The 22679-nt window shown below is 39.0% G+C and overlaps 3 protein-coding genes across 5 annotated transcripts; 2 read left to right on the top strand and 1 right to left on the bottom strand.

Moving 5' to 3' along the window:
• The first annotated feature begins 8562 nt into the window (after positions 1-8562).
• On the top strand, positions 8563-12532 carry LOC126583203 (ubiquitin-conjugating enzyme E2 34-like). Its single transcript, XM_050247524.1, has 10 exons — positions 8563-8726; positions 9130-9262; positions 9644-9698; positions 10319-10357; positions 10519-10582; positions 10723-10784; positions 10865-10904; positions 11048-11075; positions 11419-11510; positions 11978-12532. Exons 2-10 carry the CDS (start codon positions 9206-9208, stop codon positions 12252-12254), a joined length of 714 nt encoding a protein of 237 aa, XP_050103481.1. The 5' UTR covers positions 8563-8726; positions 9130-9205; the 3' UTR covers positions 12255-12532.
• A 2257-nt stretch (positions 12533-14789) lies between these two features.
• On the top strand, positions 14790-16287 carry LOC126582911 (uncharacterized). Of its 3 annotated transcripts, none has more exons than XM_050247136.1 (3): positions 14790-14972; positions 15205-15294; positions 15490-16287. In XM_050247136.1, exons 1-3 carry the CDS (start codon positions 14970-14972, stop codon positions 15880-15882), a joined length of 486 nt encoding a protein of 161 aa, XP_050103093.1. In that variant the 5' UTR covers positions 14790-14969; the 3' UTR covers positions 15883-16287. The 3 variants fall into 3 exon arrangements, with proteins under 3 accessions (XP_050103093.1, XP_050103095.1, XP_050103094.1); XM_050247138.1 differs by having other exon boundaries at positions 14790-15046; XM_050247137.1 differs by having other exon boundaries at positions 14790-15046; positions 15200-15294.
• A 1203-nt stretch (positions 16288-17490) lies between these two features.
• Positions 17491-18970, bottom strand: LOC126583281 (RING-H2 finger protein ATL3). Its single transcript, XM_050247616.1, has one exon. It carries the CDS (start codon positions 18758-18760, stop codon positions 17816-17818), a length of 945 nt encoding a protein of 314 aa, XP_050103573.1. The 5' UTR covers positions 18761-18970; the 3' UTR covers positions 17491-17815.
• Positions 18971-22679: the final 3709 nt, after the last annotated feature.

Raw genomic sequence — 22679 nt, 5'->3', positions numbered from 1 at the left:
CTAAGTGGGGTCGGCTATATGAATCCTAGAACGCCATTGCGCTCGGTTTTGTGTCATGTCCTCCGTTAGATCCAAGTACTCTAAGTCTTTTCTTAGAGTCTCTTCCAAAGTTTTCCTAGGTCTTCCTCTACCCCTTCGGCCCTGAACCTCTGTCCCGTAGTCACATCTTCGAACCGGAGCGTCATTCGACCTTCTTTGCACATGTCCAAATCACCGGAGCCGATTTTCTCTCATCTTTCCTACAATTTCGGCTACTCCTACTTTACCTCGGATATCCTCATTCCCAATCTTATCCTTTCTCGTGTGCCCACACATCCCACGAAGCATCCTCATCTCCGCTACACCCATTTTGTGTATGTGTTGATGCTTCACCGCCCAACATTCTGTGCCATACAACATCGCTGGCCTTATTGCCGTCCTATAAAATTTTCCCTTGAGCTTCAGTGGCCTACGACGGTCACACAACACGCCGGATGCATTCTTACACTTCATCCATCCAGCTCGTATTCTATGGTTGAGATCTCCATCTAATTCTCCGTTCTCTTGCAAGATAGATCCTAGGTAGCGAAAACGGTCGCTTTTTGTGATTTTCGCTAGATTGCTCCGGTCATTAGTGTGGATAAATATATAAATGGATAGAGATAGGAAAGCAAACACAAGATGTGCGTGGTTCACCCATATTGGCTACGTCCACGGAATAGAAGAGTTCTCATTAATTGTGAAGGGTTTACACAAGTACATAGGTTCAAGCTCTCCTTTAGTGAGTACAAGTGAATGATTTAGTACAAATGACATTAGGAAATATTGTGGGAGAATGATCTCGTAATCACGAAACTTCTAAGTATCGGAGTGTGGAGTCGTCTTGACTTGCCTTATCTGTCTCATAGGTAGATGTGGCATCTTCTCTGGAAGTACTCTTCCTCCATCCAGGGGTGGTATCTTTAACTGGTGGAGATGCACAAGGTAATGTATCAATTTCACTTGAAGCTTACTTGTAGTTTCAGGCTTGGTCAAGCGCGATACAAACCATGTAGTAGGAGTCCCCCAAGTCGCCGAGCTAGGGGGTCTGCTGAAAGAGGTGACAGACAAGGTAAGCAATCAGAGCTCCGACTGATTGTTCACCTTCTCCCCATCTTGCAGCAGCATGAAGGATAAAGAGAAGAAAAATGAGAAGAGATGATATGAGATACTTTTGCTTTTGAAGAAGTAACTTTCCACAGGCTTATTCTTGAACTGAGCTGGAGGGTTTTCTGGTTTCCTCCAGAGTATAAGGCCGACTGAAGAATTTGAGGGTCAAAACAAGTCCATCAAATCTAGAGTACGTTCCACCCTGCTGATATGGGATACTTTTGCTTTTGACAGAGTAATGGATGTATCGGCACGTGTGCTGTTACGCTTGTCTCCACATGCTTCCTTGTATCCTTCGCACTTGCCCTATCTGTTCCTCAAGCAAATGCAGAATCTTCCCTGGAAACATAAGATGTTGAAGATGAGTACTCGAGAGCAATGCCAGGTAAGTAATCAGGTAAGGGGTTCCAGGCAGTCAGATCCTGGCTGGAAGCTTGATTCCAAGTGCTGACTGATTGCTCTCTTTCTCCTTGTCTTGCAGGTAAAAACAAGGCCAAAGGAAAAGACAGGGAAAAAGCATGATATGGGATACTCTTGCTTTTAACCCTGATGATATGAGATATTCTTGCTCTAGTATAGCTTGTTTGCAGAGGTATTATCGGGGGGAAAGAAAGCTGAATATTTCGAAAGGCTTCGTTGGGAGTGCCCTCTCAGATATGATGAAGGGTTGAGCATTTTTGCAGGTCTGCCTGTCCGTTGGGGATGGGGGTCGACATATATAGGAGTCTCCCTAACAAGTAGTAATGCTATTCCTTTACCCTGCTTGGTCATAGCACGGTAGTGGGAGCTGCCAGTTTCACATGTTTTAACTCTGTCAGAGCACTTTGAAAAAGTGGTCTGTGGTATCTGGCTCTCGAGATTCGGAGAACGATGCCTCTTCGATTTTTGAGAAAGCAATCATGCTGGGGGTCTGGCTCTCGAGATTCGGAGAGCAGTGTCTCTTCGATTTTTGAGGAAGTAATCATGTTGGGAGTCTGGCTCTCGAGATTCGGAGGGCGGTGCCTCTTCGATTTTGGAGCAAGCAATCTTGTTGGGAGTGTTGTCTCGAATGTGAGTAAAGGTTGGGCATGTTTGCTAGTCTACCTTGCCACGAAGCACAAAGGTTGACACACAGGGACTTTCCAATTATCCAGCAATGGTACTGTTCCTTTACCCTCTCTTCGATTTTGAGAAAGTAGTCATGTTGGGAGTCTGGCTCTCGAGATTCGGAGGACGGTGCCTCTTCGATTTTGGAGCAAGCAATCTTGTTGGGAGTGTTTTCTCGAATGTGAGTAAAGGTTGGGCATGTTTGCTAGTCTACCTTGCCACGAAGCACAGAGGTTGACACACAGGGACTTTCCAATTATCCAGCAGTGGTACTGTTCCTTTACCCTTGTGGGTAATAATATGGTAGCTAGACCTTCAAAATTTATGTGTCTAAACTTTGTTAGTGCTGTTTCTTTGCTATTCTTTCACCTTTCTTGGTCAGAGCGATGTAGTGGGAGCTGCAAGCTTCACGTGCTCAACTTTGGCAGAGAACTTTGGCAAAGTTATCTGTGGTACCCATGAGCTATTGTTGCGTGTGGGAAGTGGGTGATTGAACAGTAAGATTCATGTGCTTTCTACTTCACCAGAAGTCTTCGACAGAATGCCCATAATTTCTGCAAAGCTGAGTGTGCGTGTGACAGGTGCTGACAAGGCTAGAAAAGTAGGTGCCTCTTCGATTTCTGAGATCGGCCCTCGTGGTCTCTGAGCAGCCCAGCTTTTGAGAAAGCGAGCGCCTCTTCGATTGATTCGGAGAACGATGCCTCATCGATTTTTGAGAAAGCAATCATGCTGGGGGTCTGGCTCTCGAAGATTCGGGGAGCAGTGTCTCTTCGATTTTTGAGAAAGTAATCATGTTGGGAGTCTGGCTCTCGAGATTCGGAGGGCGGCGCCTCTTCGATTTTGGAGCAAGCAATCTTGTTGGGAGTGTTTTCTCGAATGTGAGTAAAGGTTGGGCATGTTTGCTAGTCTACCTTGCCATGAAGCACAGAGGTTGACACACAGGGACTTTCCAATTATCCAGCAATGGTACTGTTCCTTTACCCTCTCTTCGATTTTTAAGAAAGTAGTCATGTTGGGAGTCTGGCTCTCGAGATTCAGAGGACGGTGCCTCTTCGATTTTGGAGCAAGCAATCTTATTGGGAGTGTTTTCTCGAATATGAGTAAAGGTTGGGCATGTTTGCTAGTCTACCTTGCCACGAAGCACAGAGATTGACACACAGGGACTTTCCAATTATCCAGCAGTGGTACTGTTCCTTTACCCTTGTGGGTAATAATATGGTAGCTAGACCTTCAAAATTTATGGGTCTAAACTTTGTTAGTGTTGTTTCTTTGCTATTCTTTTACCCTTCTTGGTCAGAGCGATGTAGTGGGAGCTGCAAGCTTCACGTGCTCAACTTTGGCAGAGAACTTTGGCAAAGTTTTCTGTGGTACCCATGAGCTATTGTTGCGTGTGGGAAGTGGGTGATTGAACAGTAAGATTCATGTGTTTTCTACTTCCCCAGAAGTCTTCGACAGAATGCCCATAATTTCCGCAAAGCTGAGTGTGCGTGTGACAGGTGCTGACAAGGCTGGAAAAGTAGGTGCCTCTTCGATTTCTGAGATCGGCCCTCGTGGTCTCTGGGGAGCCCAGCTTTTGAGAAAGCGAGCGCCTCTTCGATTTCTGAGATCAGCCTTCGTGGTCTTTGAGCAGCCCAACTTTTGAGAAAGCAAACGCCTCTTCGATTTCTGAGATCAACCCTCGTGATCTCTAAGCAGCCCAGCTTTTGAGAAAGCAAACGCCTCTTCGATTTCTGAGCAGGCACCTCTTCGATTTCTGAAGCTCCGTCGAGTGCAGATTTTTATAAGGGCTGGCATTAAGTTCCAAAGCACACTTGAATCTCCACCAGTAGAAGCTTCATTCTTGCACTTCTAAGATCTTGATTTGTCCGACCTCTTCTCTCTTCAACACCTTTGAAAATGTCTGGCCCCTCCGACCGTCGTTTTGACTTGAACCTTGTTGAAGAGGCAGCCCCGCCTTCTCCAGACAACATATGGCGCCCATCCTTCGTCTCCCCTACTGGTCCTCTTACCGTTGGGGATTCCGTGATGAAGAATGATATGACCGCTGCGGTGGTGGCCAGGAACCTTCTCACTCCCAAAGATAACAGACTACTTTCCAAACGGTCTGATGAGTTAGCTGTTAAGGATTCGCTGGCTCTCAGTGTTCAGTGTGCAGGTTCTGTGTCTAATATGGCCCAACGCCTATTTGCTCGAACCCGCCAAGTTGAATCATTGGCGGCTGAAGTGATGAGTCTCAAACAGGAGATTAGAGGGCTCAAGCATGAGAATAAACAGTTGCACCGGCTCGCACATGACTATGCTACAAACATGAAGAGGAAGCTTGACCAGATGAAGGAAACTGATGGTCAGGTTTTACTTGATCATCAGAGATTTGTGGGTTTGTTCCAAAGGCATTTATTGCCTTCGTCTTCTGGGGCTATACCGCGTAATGAAGCTCCAAATGATCAACCTCTGATGCCTCCTCCTTCTAGGGTTCTGTCCAGTACTGAGGCTCCAAATGATCCCCCTCCGGTGCCTTCTCTTTCTGGGGCTCTACCGACTGCTGAGACTTCTCCTAAGCAACCTTTGTGAAGGCTCCCTCTTGTGTGTTTATTTTGACTCATGTATATGTACATATTTGTAGCTTATCGGGGATATCAATAAATAAGCTTTCCTTCATTTCAACGTATTGTGTTAAATACACCAAAGCCTTCTTCGCTAAGTTCTTTGAATTTTCTTTTGTTGAAGCTTGTATGTTGAAGCTTTCTGAGTGGAGCATGTAGGTTGGGGTAGTGTTCCCTTAATTTTCCGAGTGAGGAAAACTTCTCGGTTGGAGACTTGGAAAATCCAAGTCACTGAGTGGGATCGGCTATATGAATCTTAGAACGCCATTGTGCTCGATCCTGTGTCATGTCCTTCGTTAGATCCAAGTACTCTAAGTCTTTTCTTAGAGTCTCTTCCAAAGTTTTCCTAGGTCTTCCTCTACCCCTTCGGCCCTGAACCTCTGTCCCATAGTCGCATCTTCTAATCGGAGCGTCAGTAGGCCTTCTTTGCACATGTCCAAACCACCGTAACCGATTTTCTCTCATCTTTCCTTCAATTTCGGCTACTCCTACTTTACCCCGGATATCCTCATTCCTAATCTTATCCTTTCTCGTGTGCCCACACATCCAACGAAGCATCCTCATCTCCGCTACACCCATTTTGTGTACGTGTTGATGTTTCACCGCCCAACATTCTGTGCCATACAGCATCGCCGGCCTTATTGCCGTCCTATAAAATTTTCCCTTGAGCTTTAGTGGCATACGGCGGTCACATAACACGCCGGATGCACTCTTCCACTTCATCCATCCAGCTTGTATTCTATGGTTGAGATCTCCATCTAATTCTCCGTTCTTTTGCAAGATAGATCCTAGGTAACGAAAACGGTCGCTCTTTGGTATTTCTTGATCTCCGATCCTCACCCCTAACTCGTTTTGGCCTCCATTTGCACTGAACTTGCACTCCATATATTCTGTCTTTGATCGGCTTAGGCGAAGACCTTTAGATTCCAACACTTCTCTCCAAAGGTTAAGCTTTGCATTTACCCCTTCCTGAGTTTCATCTATCAACACTATATCGTCTGCGAAAAGCATACACCAAGGAATATCATCTTGAATATGTCTTGTTAACTCATCCATTACCAACGCAAAAAGGTAAGGACTTAAGGATGAGCCTTGATGTAATCCTACAGTTATGGGAAAGCTTTCGGTTTGTCCTTCATGAGTTCTTACGGCAGTCTTTGCTTCTTCATACATATCCTTTATAGCTTGGATATATGCTACTCGTACTCCTTTCTTCTCAAAAATCCTCCAAAGAATGTCTCTTGGGACCCTATCATACGCTTTTTCCAAATCTATAAAGACCATGTGTAAATCCTTTTTCCCATCTCTATATCTTTCCATCAATCTTCGTAAGAGATAGATTGCCTCCATGGTTGAGCGTCCTGGCATGAACCCGAATTGGTTGTCTGAAACCCGTGTCTCTTGCCTCAATCTATGCTCAATGACTCTCTCCCAGAGCTTCATTGTATGACTCATTAGCTTAATACCCCTATAGTTCATGCAATTTTGTACGTCGCCCTAATCAGTGGGATCATGTGCTCAAACTTTGACTGATGCACGCTGCAGATTTTGGTGTGAAAGGATGATGAATTGGTGATGTATTTGTAATTGGCAATGTTGGTGAGGTGATGGGGCACGTGATTTTAATATTAATAATAATATTAATGGTGTTTTGGGAAGCTAAAAGGGTGGTTATTATATGTTATTAGTGATAAGGCAGTGGTACTGGAACTGGGACAGTGTTGGATCTAATGTGTAGAGATTTTTCAATGTAATCGGAACATAAAATGCATGATCATTAATGTATTATTTTGTATTTCAATCGCACTGAAATATCTCTCGAAAGTGTGGAAACAATATGATATATAAGCTGACTGAAGAGTAAGTTGTTGGTTCCATACACACAAAGCCGTGGGATTGAAGTGTCTCAGTCTGGACCTTCTTGGGCTATGCATGGCTGACGCTTATAAGAGCAATTCCACCCATGGAGCCCTTCCCCTGGCAATCCACTATTCAATCCACCCTATTAAACAGTAACTGCTTTAAATGAATAGTAACTACAATTAATGAACAGTAATTGCCATTTACATCTCCACCCTTGGAACCCTCCCCCCTGTCAATAAGCAATCAAAATAATAGTTTTTTTTTTGTTTGTTTAAATAATAAAAAACCTCTCTCTCTCTCTCTCTCTCTGACACAAAAAAAATAAAAAATTGCAAAACACTCGGGCCACAGGCCCGTCGACTCCCCACCCCCCCTTCGCTCGGGCTCCCACCCTCACTCGGGCCCTTCCCCGCTGGAGCTGCTCCCACCGGCCCTCAGGCCCTTTCTCCTCCCATGTCGCCCGAGCAACCAGCATCCGCTGGAGTTGCTCTAAAAGCAGAGTTCAAAACCATGCAAAGCTGGCACCTTTTTTGTACTCTTTGATAAGCTCTTGGATCTTGTCAACAAACTACTGGCTTTTGTCTTTTTATTTTGATTTTTTCTTATACGAATGATAGCAATGTTACCTGATGATTTGAATTGTTTTCTAAGTCACAATTTATAAATCAATTATGCTTAAAATCAACTTAATTCAAAATTATTTAGTAATTATTAATAAATAAACGAATCATGTTATTTAATTAAACACATAAATTTTGACATTAATCAAGCGTTTAAATAATTTCTAATTTGATTGATCTTCATATGGTAAACTAAAAACAAATGGAGTTTTTCTTGTCGTCGGCGAAATTTGATATTTGAAGATCTCAACTGGAGGAATGATTTTGGGAGTTTGGAGTTTGTATACAAAATCCTTTTGGTTGTCTTTTGAGGCAATGCTTGTTCATTCTACATTTGTCATAAGGTAGAGTTTGATGTTCGAGACTTTGGTAAAGTGCTAATCTCTGGTCCCCTCACTAGGGATCAATTAATAATAACAGTTCTTCAAAGATCGTGTGGCCACAATTTTTTTTTATATATATTTTTCACGTAAAATGAGGTTACTTTACTTTTGAAAATATAAAAAGCATTCAATTGTAGCCGCACGATCTTTGATAAATAGTTGGTATTAATTGATCCCCCGGATCCTCAGTGAGGAGATCCGGAGAGGATCTAAATGATGCGATTGTAGATAATTGGATTATTAATTAAATGTCGATTAACGTGCTTATTTCTTATTTGTGACACCTAATTTGGTTTGCAATTTGATTTTAAAAAAAAAAAACTTGATCTCGTTAGCATTGCTCTATTTTTACTTGTGGTGGAGATTAGGTTCAAATGAATTTGGTACGTTTGTATTTTTGTATCCAAGGCCCAAAAATCACATGCAAAACCAACTAAGTCTCGAGACCCAAATGTTCATACAAGCCTCCAATCAAGCAGGGATGTAACTAAAAATAAGTCAAAACAATAAAACAAAATAAGTGCTCACAAAAATAAATGAGAATTAACAAAATCAAGTATGTTAATAAGATATGACAAATGTATAAAATTAGGGGTGATTTTCGGACCGATAGTATTAAAAATAACGTTTTTAATTTTCGTTCTATAATTTCGAAGTCGAATTGGATCATATTTAAAAAATTTAGAATTAAAGTAATTTTCGAATATCCTCAAAGTACCTGGAATTTATTGTTATTTTTTAACATTCGATAAAAAAAAAATACCAAGCGCATCACATCTGGTTTTACAAAACTACCCTTAGAAAGCAACCAACCGAGTAGCAATAGGAGAGTACCAGGGTATAATAGTCAATTGAACTGGGGAGATGTGACTGCGGGGACTGACTCAACAAATAACGACTTCTTAAACACCGTTTAAATAGATACTCGCTGGATACGACGTCGTAGGTGGGCTCTCAGCTGCAATTCGTAAACACAAGCAGCAATTGTCATTGGATGTGCGATCGAGGTCTCCTGCTTATCCCCCAATCGCCGATCTCCTCAGGTTTGCCCCAAAATTTGATCATTTCTGATTCCGATCTGTGTTCTTCAATCATATCGTGTTTATCTGTTTTTAATTTTTAATTTCACTTTTTCGAATTTTAAATGCATAATTTTTTTGGGTTCAATTTGAAGGTTTAAAGTTTGGCAGTTGAAATTAGGGTTAGGTTTGTTGTTCGTGTAATTACTAACAGAGGATGAGATTGCAATTGAAGTTGGTGAATTTTTGTTTAAAACCCTAAATTGGGTGAATTAACAAACTTGTTGATTTAACTAATTTAGTTATTTTTAATGTTTTTTTCTTTCTGGCAATTGTTGTAATTTAATACATTGTTAATTTAATATGTAATATTTTGATTGTTTTACAAGAATCTAACTATCTGTGTTACTTTCTTCTATTTTATCAGAGGACTGGTAGTAATTATTTGGAACCAAAAGGAGCTAAGTACTGAATAGTGCTTTATTTATTACGTTTTTCGTGAGATGGCGGAGAAATCATGTATCAAGCGCCTCCAGAAAGAATATAGAGCACTCTGCAAAGTATGACTTCTTTGTTCATCTGAACTTGTTTTTGGCATTCGTTTGTAGCCGGTTCGTTACACCCTGAATGTTATCTTTCGTTCTCTTTCATGTGTTCTTTGTGGTTATATCTGGCTTGTTTGACTGGTTTACAATTTTGATGTTTCATTGCAATGTCAGTATGTGGGTAGTTTTTGGATTGTATTGTGTTAAGGGCTTTGGCTTCTCTCGCTGTCCTGTTGTATTCATGAAAAGATTGATTAATGTGGTTATTCTTGCTAAATTTGATAACTGTAGCAAGTATATGTGCGCTAGTTAAATAAATGATGTCTACTTTTTGCTATCTTGGAACTTTATTATTTTACTCTGGATGGTGTTAATAGTTTTATTTTCTGTGTGTAGGAACCAGTTTCTCATATTGTGGCTCGTCCTCACCCAAACGATATTCTTGAATGGCGTAAGTTTATTTGCAAATGATCCTTTAAATTGGAATGGGTTTGTTTGGCTATCTAGGTACTTATTCAATGTGGTTTGTCCACCCTATAATTTTTATATTGTCTGAGAGTTTTTGGTCTTTTTGATAGTTGAACGAGCATTATATATGCTAGAGCAGTGGTATAGGTTAATTTTACATCAATTTGCAAATTTTAGTGAAATTGGGACGAGACATGAAACAACGGTTTTGTTGTTATGGGGATTTTTCAATTTTAGTTGTTTCAACATTGTGAAGTAAGTGAATTGTCGTAAGGAACTTTGTAGGTTAGACACTCCATAATGGTTCTCAAACAGTTTCTTTTAGAAACATATAAATAACTTGCCAAACACAGTTTTCATACTGTTGGGTATTTTATCTTTTTATTGATTATGCTGAGTCCATGAGTGACTACCACCATGGGATGTTAATGTGCCACCTTACTCATAGTTGTGTTGTCATTTCTGGAAGTGCAGAATACTCCTTTGCGTCCTTTGCTTCTATATTATTTCTAACTGCGTCGGGAGGGTTATCTATATGATATTGTAAGTTATTTCTCTTTAGTTGAGGATATTTTTGCTTATTGTTTATATCTGATGCTTCAGACTACGTGCTGGAGGGAAGTGAAGGAACACCTTTTGCAGGTTTGTCTTTTCCCCCCACTGCCATTGTATTTTGATACGTGTATTGGGTTCTTAGCTTAAATAATCTATGATAAATTAGTCATTTGTTGCACTGTTCTTATGATTATCTGAGTTTGATTTCAATGCTTGCGTATTTTTTGAATTTTCTCTACTCATTGTAGGTGGATATTACTACGGAAAGATCAAGTTTCCTCCAGAGTACCCATTTAAACCGCCAGGAATCAGGTATCTACTTTTTGGATGCCAAACTTCTCCAGAAAAGTTATTTGCAAATATTAATGACATATTTCGTCATGCAATTGTTTACTTCATAAATTTAGTTTGTTGATTCTAATTGCTACTTACGCTTTCCATGCTGTATGTAGCATGACTACTCCAAATGGAAGATTCATGACTCAGAAGAAAATTTGTTTATCTATGAGTGATTGTAAGTTTTGTGAATTTCTTTTTAAAGAGAATATTTCTTGTGTGTTTTTCAGTAACTAACTTCATGTGGTACATTTGCAGTTCATCCTGAAAGTTGGAATCCAATGTGGTCCGTGTCAAGGTTAGACACATCTGGGTTAATTAAGAACGTGTTTTGTTATGTTACATGTTTTTCTACGCTTTCTCTTTGTTAGCAATTCCCTATTACTTATAATACTTGTGGTAATTTGTAATTTTACTAACATCCGTTCTTCAAATATGCAGCATACTCACGGGGCTACTTTCATTCATGGTGAGTCCATTTTGGCCCTTTGACATAGTTATTTTTCTTTCGCTTTGGTTTCTTTTTGCAATTTTATTTTCTACTGTGAACTGTTTTTATAATGTTATATCAGATTCTCCTAACGAATAAGTTGCTTTATGAATCTTAACTTGTTTGGAAGTACAGGCAGCCGTATCTTTTGTATAATGAGATGTGCTGATTTATATCCCTCCTGCTGTGTTCAGTAGTTCAAGCAAATCATTTTATGTTGAACATGGTTTATTTAATTTTTTTCAAAATCTATTCCTTTGGTCACATCCTTTTGTCACTTTTGAAGCATCTCTAATGCTTCAATACATCTTTTCTCGCGTAGATGGACACCAGTCCTACTACCGGCAGTGTGAACACTACTGTTGCTGAGAAGAAACGTCTGGCAAAAGCTTCTCTTGCATTTAACTCTAAGAAGTAAGTTCACTGGGTCATCCACAGCTTGTTTTATATCCTCTATTTTTAGATTATTTAAGCCACACCAAGGGCTAAAGTAACATAATGTTTGAATATGGTTGTGGTTGAGTGGCCCATCCTCTTCTTCTATTCATCTGCATTTGCATTGGTTAATTCCAATTGCCAATTGTGTTGCTTATATCTGTTCAAAATTTGCTTGAATTAGGTGAGTTGAGAGTACTAGGCGTCAAATCAGTTTGCTCAGACAGCTGATTTTTGTATAGAATTTATATATCATTCCAATAGACCCCATTGGATTTTTTTCAAGGAAGAAAATTGTTCAGACACCCTGCCCTTTCATTTTCGTCAAGGGTGTTTCTGAATGGGGGTCCCCTGTGTGGATTACTCCCCTTTTGGCTCGTTTCTGGTTTTCTATGTGACAAGTTTCAATCTTTATCATGCTGTCTGACAATTTTATATTGAAACAGTGCAACATTCCGGAAAATGTTCCCCGAGTATGTGGAGAAGTATAACCACCAGCAGCAGCAGCTTTCCGAGCAGCTTATTCCAGAGCATGTGTCATCCGATCCATCTCAAGGAAATTTGAGGCCCTTGTTGGAAAAGGTTGATGATTCAACAGGAGGTATGAAAAGAGTAGATGCCGAGGCGGGGAAAAAGAAAAGGCAGTCAGTCCCAACCTGGATGATGGTTTTGCTGATTTCCGTCTTTGGTGTTGTAATGGCGCTGCCTCTACTTCAACTTTAATATCGTACATCCCAAGTAGAAAATTTATTTGGGTCCGTGGACATAAAAGCTGTTGCGAGTCGAGGTACTTGTTCCAAATACTCGATATAGGTTTTGTCTCTGTATCTAATATAATTTTGAATAGGAGGTTGATGCTAAGGTCAGTCGACTCTCGTGGCCGATGTTTTGCCTTGTATGGCAATGTTTGGTCCTCGTTTCCCTGCCAGTGTTCAAACATGACACTGCTCGTTGTGTTATTTTGACTTCAGTGGAGTTTCTGTTTGGTCTTTTGGTTGCTACTCTCTCTCGCCTGCGAACACGCACAATATAACCCTCCCTTGCACGCACAAGTTTCCGGTTCGGATTTCGGTTTACATTGGACATGCACAGCTTAGAAAATGATAGGATAATGAACTGAAGTTCTAAGTAATGCACGTATGGAGGCTCCCAGGCATGCAAATATATTTACAGACCTATGTGAGAAGTTAATATATGATCATTTATGAAATCAAAATACACATACAGTATATACACTTTTCAAAATATGGGTCTTCACAAAAGAAAGGTGGTTGTAGGATGGATAAGGTTGTAAGTGCAAAATACGGTGAAAAACACTGGAAAATGGCGAAAGATGCAGAGAATAAGCGTCGTGACCTCACAATCCGGCAACCATAAGCAGCGAAAGGGCAGGACCATGCATATAATTACTTGAGAGGAGAAGGAAAAATGAAGAGTAAGGAGGTTGCCGCCGACCCCAACCAAAGAAAGGAGTTGGCGGTGAAGAGCAGGAGGTTTTGGTAGTTTCTCTGCGAGAGGGAAAACGGAAGGATTTTTGGCACAAAAGTTTAATAGAACAATATAAATTACATTACGGGGTGTGGAATTTTGGTAAAGCCGCACAACAGGTCAGTCATAATAATTTGATACCGAACTCATTATACACGAAAGTGAAATTTAAGACCTCTTATTACAAGTGAACAAGAATAACACAATAAGTCAGTCATAATAAGTCGAAATATTATAAATAATACAATAAATTGTCATCTTGACCTATTAATCTAGTGACATCCTGTCTTTACTTGACTCGAAAAAATTTCAAGTTCAACTCACATCGATGTAAGAATAATAAATTTGTAATAAGCTCGATACTAAGTTGTGAAAATATCTTAAACCTATTCTTTGAAAAGAAAAACGTCGTTGTATAGTGAAGCAAGTTTATTTTTCTCCCTATCTTGCTTTTAATTGGTTATGTTCTGATTGACGCCAGAAATGGAGGAAGAAGGAGATACAGACTTTACCTTTTCCCTTCTAAAACTTTTGCCCAAAAGAAATCCTCAAACCCGCCAAAACATGCTCCGCATTCGTCGGCACTCGTGCATGACCCAGTCCACATGACAAAATGTTTCTTTCACTGCCCTTAATTTTTGGGTTTGATTTGATTTGGTAGTATTTTTTTTTAACTTGTAAGTGATCTCGTAGTAAATTTGATACCAAATTAGGTTGTTCATTGTGTGACTAAGCCAAACTCCTCTCTCTCCTTAATGTAAAATATATCGTTGTACTAAAAAATAATTAGTCTTAATTTTTTTAACATTCCATATAACTACTCAACATTTTAAAAAATAAACATTTATTAGGTCACTAGCGTTAAATGATGACGTGCATAAATATTGAAATAGATTTGAACTCTCATGTCATATGTGAAGATTTGAATTCCCAAATCGACCATTTTTAGCCAAGCAAGTTTAGTGTTTTTTTTTTTCACTAAATGTCACGATTTAAGGATTTCGAGCTCCAAAGATAAGGATCGGCGAAAATCAACTTCATTTTTGTCCATGTTTATCATTTAACGTTAATGACATTATCATTTAACACTGATACCGCAGTCACTTGACGTTTGTAACCTAACATATGTCCAACTTTTAAAACATTAGGTAGTTTTTTGGAATGTTTTAAAAGGTTATGATCAATTTGGAATCACTCATAAAGTTTGGTAGTCATGCGTCTTTAACCCTTAATTTTTTGACAGTTTTTTTTTTGTTACAACTGATATTACTACCCTAATCTAAACTAAGGGAGGAGAAATGTTTGAATTCGGAATGCAGTTGGTTGAAGAGGAATGCGCTAACTACAAAGCAATACACCACTTGAAGGGGTTTAGGATTGATTAAAGTGAGTAATGCTACGGAGACTATTTATATACAAAATTTGCAAACTAAATTATGTGTCAGCAAGAGGAATGAGCACATTTATCAACGCTTAAGTCAAAATTCAATGATCAACTTTCATATCATTTAGATTACAAAATTTTGTCTACATTTTATTTAATGTAACCCAAAAAACATTTTATTTAAAAACGCTTTTAGTTATTTTAAAAGCACATCTAAACGAGTCATTAGTCTCTCTGTAATTACTCTTAATTTTGTGATGACAGGGGACCATCGATTAGGAGCACTGTAAAAGTCATTAAACAGTGGTTACCACTAATTAATGTTTCCAGCTTAACTTTGCACTTCAAGTGATTATCCGTTGCATACGTTTTGACTTATCAAGTGAGCCGTTTTAAGTATCTTTTGCTAATTGCACTCTGTGCTGCTTTCTCAAGTATGAACACTGCCGTTTGAACTGCCATTCCAACCACCGTTTCAGATTTTTGTGGGGTTTTTTTTTTAACCAGAAATATTTTGATGTGGGTTTTTCTGTAAAAGGGTGGTTGGCTTTTGCCTTTTTTGATCAATGGTTAGTAGAAATGGACCACTATAATTTAGTTCCAGAGCTTTCCGCTTGATTGATTGCTCTTCTTCAACTGAAAGGTAGAGAAGTAGCTAAGAATTTCATTTCATTTTCTTAATTTATAAAAAAATAATAATAATTATGCAAAGCGATATTTGGGGAAGGGAGATTCCAACTCAAGCCCTCGGCTGCAAGAGTAAACGCTTTCTAACCATCGTCTTGTTTTTCCTTAGTTTAGACGAGCATGAAGAAATCTCCTGTGCATCCAAAATATGAGATGGATCATGGTCATAGCAATGGATTCGATCCTCATACCGACTTTTATCAGGTTAGGTTATTAATTGGTAGCGTTGAGTCTCAAAATGTTGAAGAGATTATAATATTTTGGGCATTCTTTTATTAAAGGACATACAAACTACTACAATATTTTGTCACTTTCGTGCTTGGAAACAATTTTGTAGTCAATGCAAAAAAATATTCTATGATGTAATTTCATCTGGTTTTAATTTTTGAATTCAATCAGTTTTTGGAAGAAGCCAAACACTATTCAATAGAGGGAGACGTCCAGGCATCATCAGAAGAAGGTGGAGAGAGAAGATTGGGACAAGAGAAGAAGAAGAAATCATGGAAAAAGTTAATATTTCCATGGTTGAAAGGAGAGAAACTGAACAAAACTACTACAAAACCAGCAACCACATCTCATGTTTCTAATACGAAGAGGACTAATGTTTCCGGTCCGGTGTATGGCACCGGCAAGGCTACCGATGGCAAGCACCGGCGTCAAATGTCGGGGCCTATTGCCAGTCTTTTCAACCCCACAAAGAGAGCAGACAATGCAATGCCTTATATGTGCGTCAACAAGAATGGAAGCCCTCAAGTTGGAAAAACTTATGGGCCAGTCTATTTGGTGACATAAATTTTCATGAAGTTGGGGAATAGAGAATCGAAATTATTAACCCTTCTGCTCCATGAAGGATTTGAACTGATTGATGGAACTGTGGTGGCAAGAAGATCCTAGTCTAATCCAAATTTTTTGATGAAGTACAATGAACTCATGGATTGTGCATTGGCTGTGATGGGAATGCAGTTGGATCATCGAATGGAAGAAAGCCGGGAATTCAAGCCATCTTGGTTGCTTCGAATCATCGGAGGATGGAAAAGGATGCTGAGAGATTGTTCTTTAGGTGTACTGTTATTGTGTTTCATTTGTGAGTATGCTGTAAAATTGAACTTAAATTGCTTGACAACCAAGTCAATGTAGCCTTCTCTTAGGGTTTGTAAGTAATCGAAGGAATTGCAATTAAGAAGTGACATTTGATGATTTATGCTCTCGCACCTTGTGCTTATCTCTCGCCTCATGTCATGTGTCATTTGAGGTCAGGAGAGAGATAGGCACCCGGTAACAAATAAGTTTCTCTCACTCTGGACTACATTTTTTATGTTCTATTTCACTCAATCTTCAACTGCATCCTCATGATTTATATGCAGGAAAGCCAAATTATAGTTAAAAAGATTAAGTTTGTACTACACTTTCCCAGCAAAGCTTCATGTGTAATACTCTACTTCTGCTAAAAGAGATGGAATTGCTGAGATCATTCAACTTGCCTTTTATGTGACACAGACATTGTATGGCAATTGAGGGCTTTTAATACATCTGAAATTATTCTTACTTCATACATGTGCAGCTGTTTATAATTTGTTAGAAGCTTTCTAAGAGATCCTCATTATCCCAAAAATTGGGGAGAAATGGTATGGCCATTGCGGCTCGGTTGTGTATCTTCTCTACGTGATGGGGAGATGGGCACAAAGAGATCACATGACCAGGGAGAGATATGAGCGGTTACAAAGCCGATTCTCTCCTGACAACCATTTAATTTGATTTATCACGTGATAAGTGAGATAAACACAAGAATATACAACCAATTACTCTCTCCAAAAACGTATTCCTCTTGCAATTCTAGCATTTTTTTGTTTTTTTTGGTCTCAGAAACTGATAGTATAATAACAACAAAAAATGTTGTTTAAAGATCAAAGAAGCCTCAGTAGTGATTTTCCCACATTATTTTTAGCTGCTTACACATCCTTGTTTAATTTGGTTCATTGATTCTGTGTAATTGATTCAATCTGATGATCTTAAATGAAAAATGGTGTGATGATCTAAAAATACTATGCGAAAATCACTTCCAGCAAAGGCGGTAGGTATAACCACCAACATCCAACATAGACAAGACAGATGATTGCGCATATTGGATGCTCACTAGTCTGGAACAACATTTATGGAGTCAAAAGAGAAATTTTCTCTCACAACTGAGAGACTTTCATACTACTACAAAACACCGTATAAGAAAGTTAAAACACATAACATTATTATCGGTGGTGATGCCGAGTGTAGGTAAGTCCTTTCCCTTGGGAATAATAACCAAACAAGTAAAAGTTAAAAACTTCAATTACCATTTCGTTTCCTTTCTTCTTCATAGAATCATAGGTTAACCAAAACAAAGGGTTTAAGGCATCAAACCCATAATTAAGAAAACTGAGCCGACACTTTGCTATATACATTCATTTCAAACGATTTGTTTGAATTTTGTTTCAAAGTAAAGAGATACATAAATATATTACAACTTTCTTGACATCTCAAGTTCCATCTCTTCAAGAATAAAAGAACAATTTACCAAATTAAAATCCCCATAGACAATGCTTATATTTTCATCTCCATAAGAACCCTAATCCAAAATTCTCAGGGATGCAAAACATTGCACATCTATCAGATCCTCCTCAGACAACAATTTTTCATCACCAAAATTAATCTTCCCTTACCAAATTATGTACAAACATTCTAGCTTTTTTTTCTAACTCTGTCCTCCTCCTCTCTCTCCTTGTTCAACATCCACAGAACCAGGACTGCAGATACTAATCCTCCTATCCCTGCTCAACAACCTCTTCAGTGACCTCAACCGTGTCGGCACCGGAGACTTCAAGTCCTCTCCGGCGAACCTGTTACTTGAAGGCGAAGGCGAAGGCGAAGCCGAAACAAATGGAGTCTCGCTTGGTATATCAATGACCAACATCCCATCCGGCCTATTACTTGCAGATGACAAAGACGAAGAAGATGGGCAAACGGGTTGTGATGAAGGGCCTTCTTCCTCCAAACCCGAACCGGATCCGGAGCTCACCCGGGTTTGGTTCCCCCAAAACAACACATTTGTTGGGAAATTCGGAGTCTCAACCGAAATCTCAGATACCAAATTCTCAGCTGGTGATAGTATCTGATCACTTGCATTCTCTTCCAATGCAGAACTACTGGAACCAGCAGAGCTCCCAGGAGCAACAGGGTTTCTACAGAGCGGACATGTGGAGTGAGACTGAAACCACATATCGATACAATCAACATGGAATCCATGGCTGCATTTCGGAAGCAGCCTTGCTTTCTCGCCATGGACGAGCTCAGAGAGACAAACCGCGCATTCGAGACCGTCTTTGAAGTCATCGGAAGGAAACACTACTACTGGTAAGGACCTGAGGACTAAAGGGTCAAGCCCACGTCGCATCGTGGCAACTGGGTCCTGCCCGGGAGCGAAAACGAATCGGCGCCGCCGCCGCCGTGACTGACCGGGAACCGACGAGGTGAGGTCGTCGTTTGCCCGCCACAAGTAATATTTGGCGTAGAGGTGGAGGCAGAGGACGAAGACGACTACCAGGAAGAGGACGAGCACGGCGATCATCATGATTTTTCCGGTGAGTTGTACGGCGCTCGAGTCGTCGAGTGTTCGACGTAAAGTGGAGGAGTCTCCCATTGTTGCTGTTGTTCGAAGTAAAGGTGATAGCTTTACCTGAAAAATCCAAAAAATGGAAGAAGGGTATTGAGATTTTGAGGAAATTAGGAGAACCCAAATGAGAAATGCTTGTGTTTTGCTTGGAAATCAATTTTTCTGGATGAATTAGAGGCTTAAATATATATATATATATGTGGAGAGAGAGAGAGAGAGAGAGGTGAAGTCGGAAGGAACTTGGACTTGTTCTTTGGGAGGACTACGAAGGGAGAAAAATCTTTGTCCTGAAGCTTGAGAAAGGGACGTAAGTGAAGAGAGAGAGAGAGAGAGTTGTATTTGTAATTTGCACCTCTACTTTTTAGGTTATAGGAGGAGTCAAAAGACACGACTTTTTTTGTGGTGGAGGGGGAGAAAATCAAAATACGGTGGAAGAAGACGGCAATCTGCTCATTGGGTCCAAATACGAGGGCAGAAGGTACGAAACAAAGAACTTCGAGTTCAAAGTTCTAACCCCACCTCTCAACTCAATGTCCATTTCTCGGTGCTTTCCAACTCTTTGACGCCAATTCTGGCATTTTATCACTTTTGAGACTTCATTTTTTCACTTTCAGGTTAAAATATATAATTCCTGATTTCCTTGCACTTATTTTCAAAGTCATTTTTACTTGTTACAGACCTTGTTAATAAGATAGAACTTTCGTACAACGGAAATATTGTCACAATGACATTTCAATGTTACATAAGTTTCATCTTTAATCATTATTAGAAAACTTGGTTCTAATATCACACTCGTTGTGTCTTTTAGCGGTAATGAATTAACATGATGTCAGATTTGTAGTTGAGCACTTTCTTCACATTCACGACGAGTATTGACATTTTAGATTATACACTAAGATGACATCCATGACATTGAAGTTTAAGTTTTTTACTCACGAGTAAGTAGCAGTTATAATTAACTTGACCACTTAAGCTTATGCTTGTAGATTTGAATTTGATGAAGAACATTTGAGAAGTAAAATAGGCCAATGCTACAAAAGTGGCTAAGTTGGTGGCTTGTGTAAATTTAACGTCCAAAGCAGCGTTTGAACCAGTGTTCAACTTTGGTGGATTACGTCTGTTAGTTCAACACCACCTATTGGAATGGAGAACTTGATTTGACATTATTGAATAGCAAGAGAGAAGAAAATACAGACAAGGATTGTCTTGCCCTCCTTGTTTCATGCTCTCCTGTTTTGTGGGGTCACAGTTAAGCCACGTCAATATTTTATATTAATTTTTTTTATAAAGATAATAAGACAAAAATGAATAGTAATAGAAAATGTTGACGTGGCTTAACCGTAACCATACAAACAGGAGGGCATGAGAGGGCACGGGAACAAGGAGGGCAGACAATCCTATACAATACAAAACGAGTTCAGGGTGTCAGTGTCCCAAACAATTATAGATTGCCAAATAAAAAAGTTAATTGACATAACATTGTATAAATTGCCTCGAGACGATATTATAACGGACCAAGATTGTCTTCCCTCCTACTTTCCATACACTTCCATCCCCTCCTACTTTATCAACCATTCATTTCATACCAAGTTAATTGAAGGTTCCAGATTTCGTCACTTCACCAACAACACTCAAGTTTCTTTAATGCCCAAGAAACTTGAGTGTTGTTGGTGACGTGGCGAAATCTGAAACCTTAAATTAACTTGGTATGGAATGAATGGTTGATAAAGTAGAAGGGGATGGAAGGAGATGGAAAATAGAAGGGAAGACTATCTTGATCCTATTATAAAGCGCTTAGAGTATACACTACACCAGTACATTTTCAATTCAAATGTCAACACGTGTCTATTTTTTGAATTATTAGATTATCGGTAAAAAATACAGGTGTGGGGTCACATGATTTATGTTATGTTCTGTTTTCAAGCACTGTTCTAAGTCTTAAAGCAAATCTCAAAGCAACTAATTACACCTAAACCCTAATCTCTAATCCGTAAAGTTCGCTGATTCCCAGCTGCTTTTGATGTCGTAGTAAAATATTTTTTAACTTTGTTCCCTCTTTTTTCTCTTTCGTTGTAGGTTATGCTTTTGTTTAAGTTGAGTAACGAACGGCGATCTCTTTTAACATTAAAAAGAGAAATATCGTTAAATTAAATAACTAATTAGTCGTCCTAAATGGTGTTTAAGTACGAGATAAAAGAGCAAACTCGCATTGTTCTTGGGTAAGTTGCAGGATGCAGTTGAGCTTGTCATGACTGGTATAATATGTGCTTAATTTGTTTATAAAAGTTTGTCAATACATTATGCACTCATGCATGTAACAAAGTGATGTGAACTCCCAGATGGAATCCCTGCACTGATCTGAACCGTTAACAAATTTTTTTGGGTACACTTAAGTTTTTCTATATAAAATTCCTCTCATTAGTTCTAACAGATTTTTTTTACTAGATGCGGTATGAATCATATGGTCGAGCGGCTTTGATTCTTGGTGGTAGTTATGATTTAAGGTTTTGATTGTTTTCGGCTATGTGAGCTCGAATACGAGTTATGCTAGACTTTAGTACCAGATATGATAAAACAAACTCTGTTTTTTCTCCTCTTACACGCTTTATTTAATCATGTCTGTTTGTTCTTATTTGATTTATTCAATCTAATGACTAGAAATACGAAAGACATGTGTAAGACTAAATAGGAGGCGTGAAAATCGGCTACCTTTTACTATTATAGGTTGTTGAATGTGTAAGACTAAATAGGAGGCATGAAAATCGGCTACCTTTTACTATTATAGGTTGTTGTTTTTACGATTTCATTGAGATCTATATCTTTCTTTGATGTAATTTTTAACTACTTGAGCTATAATCTTAGTATCAAAAACTCAACATTGGAAGCAATATTATATGAGCTCTCCTCCAATTTAGGTCGAAATTGGATCCTCTCCTGAGCAGGAGATTAGGATCATCTTGATCCAATAACACACGCCGTTGGATTTTGATCCAATGGCTACAAACAGGGAGCCTCTTTAAAATTTATCATAATTGTAGCCGTTGGATTAAAATCCAACGGCTCATCTTACTCGGTTAGGAGGATCCTGATCTCCTGCTCATGAGAGGATCCAATTCCATTTAGGTCCTGCAATTTTCCATGATTTTGGGCTTTAATTTAACATTTAGAATACAATAATGGTGAACACATGAGCAAGAAATAAATGGGACGGACATAATAATTGAATTGAAATGATTTTTGTTGCTCAGTAGTTATAGCCATTCATGTCATCCATTGGTAAAAGCAGAAACACACACAGAAATGAGTACCAAATTTTATCGCTTTGTTAACAAATTTATAACTTATCTAAAAGGTTTCCGGCCTTTTAGCTTAAAGTGATCCTTAAAAATTGACATAACTCATCACTTTATTAGTCCTTAATAATAAAATTCGATAAAAGTGGTTCTTGAATTTGTTCACCATAAATCATTTTGGTCTTTTGTGAAAAGTCTCTCAATATCTTTTTATCAATCGTCATACAAACGACTACGTGACCACCTTTTTAAAGGTATTTTCCTCAAACCAACTTCTCCACTTAATGAGGATATTGACAGATTTTTTAAGGCATGACCAAAATAATTTACAATGAACAAACTCAGGTACTATTTCTACTGATCTTCATTGTTAGAAAACAAAATGAAGAGTTATTTCAATATCAAAAACTATTTTGGTTAAAAAGTTAAAGATTACTTAAGAAAGTTGGGGGTAGATCACTATCAGTATGATAGAGGCCGTGCCAGTTTGACACCGGGCCGCAAGGCTTTATTTGATAGCTTGAGGGCTTAAGCTTTACATATTACTGAAAAAGCTAAAAGGAAAATGGGGATCATTTGATAAATATATAAGAAAAAGGAGAGGTGATGAAGTGAACAAGGGTTGAGATCAATGCACTTTAAAACAAGTTTGA

Source organism: Malus sylvestris, chromosome 9 (genome assembly GCF_916048215.2).
Source record: "Malus sylvestris chromosome 9, drMalSylv7.2, whole genome shotgun sequence".
NCBI lineage: Eukaryota > Viridiplantae > Streptophyta > Magnoliopsida > Rosales > Rosaceae > Malus > Malus sylvestris.
Note: the sequence above shows the minus strand (reverse complement) of the source record. Positions and strands in the feature narration are given on the sequence as shown.

Bases quoted from the DNA above. Each gene is read 5' to 3' on its own strand.
- LOC126583203 (XM_050247524.1), top strand. From the start codon at position 9,206: ATGGCGGAGAAATCATGTATCAAGCGCCTCCAGAAAGAATATAGAGCA. The intron at 11,076-11,418 runs GTGAGTCCATTT...TTTCTCGCGTAG, and splicing joins CGGGGCTACTTTCATTCATG to ATGGACACCAGTCCTACTAC. The intron at 11,511-11,977 runs GTAAGTTCACTG...ATATTGAAACAG, and splicing joins CTTGCATTTAACTCTAAGAA to TGCAACATTCCGGAAAATGT.
- LOC126582911 (XM_050247136.1), top strand. The intron at 15,295-15,489 runs GTTAGGTTATTA...GAATTCAATCAG, and splicing joins CTCATACCGACTTTTATCAG to TTTTTGGAAGAAGCCAAACA.
- LOC126583281 (XM_050247616.1), bottom strand. From the start codon at position 18,760: ATGGGAGACTCCTCCACTTTACGTCGAACACTCGACGACTCGAGCGCC.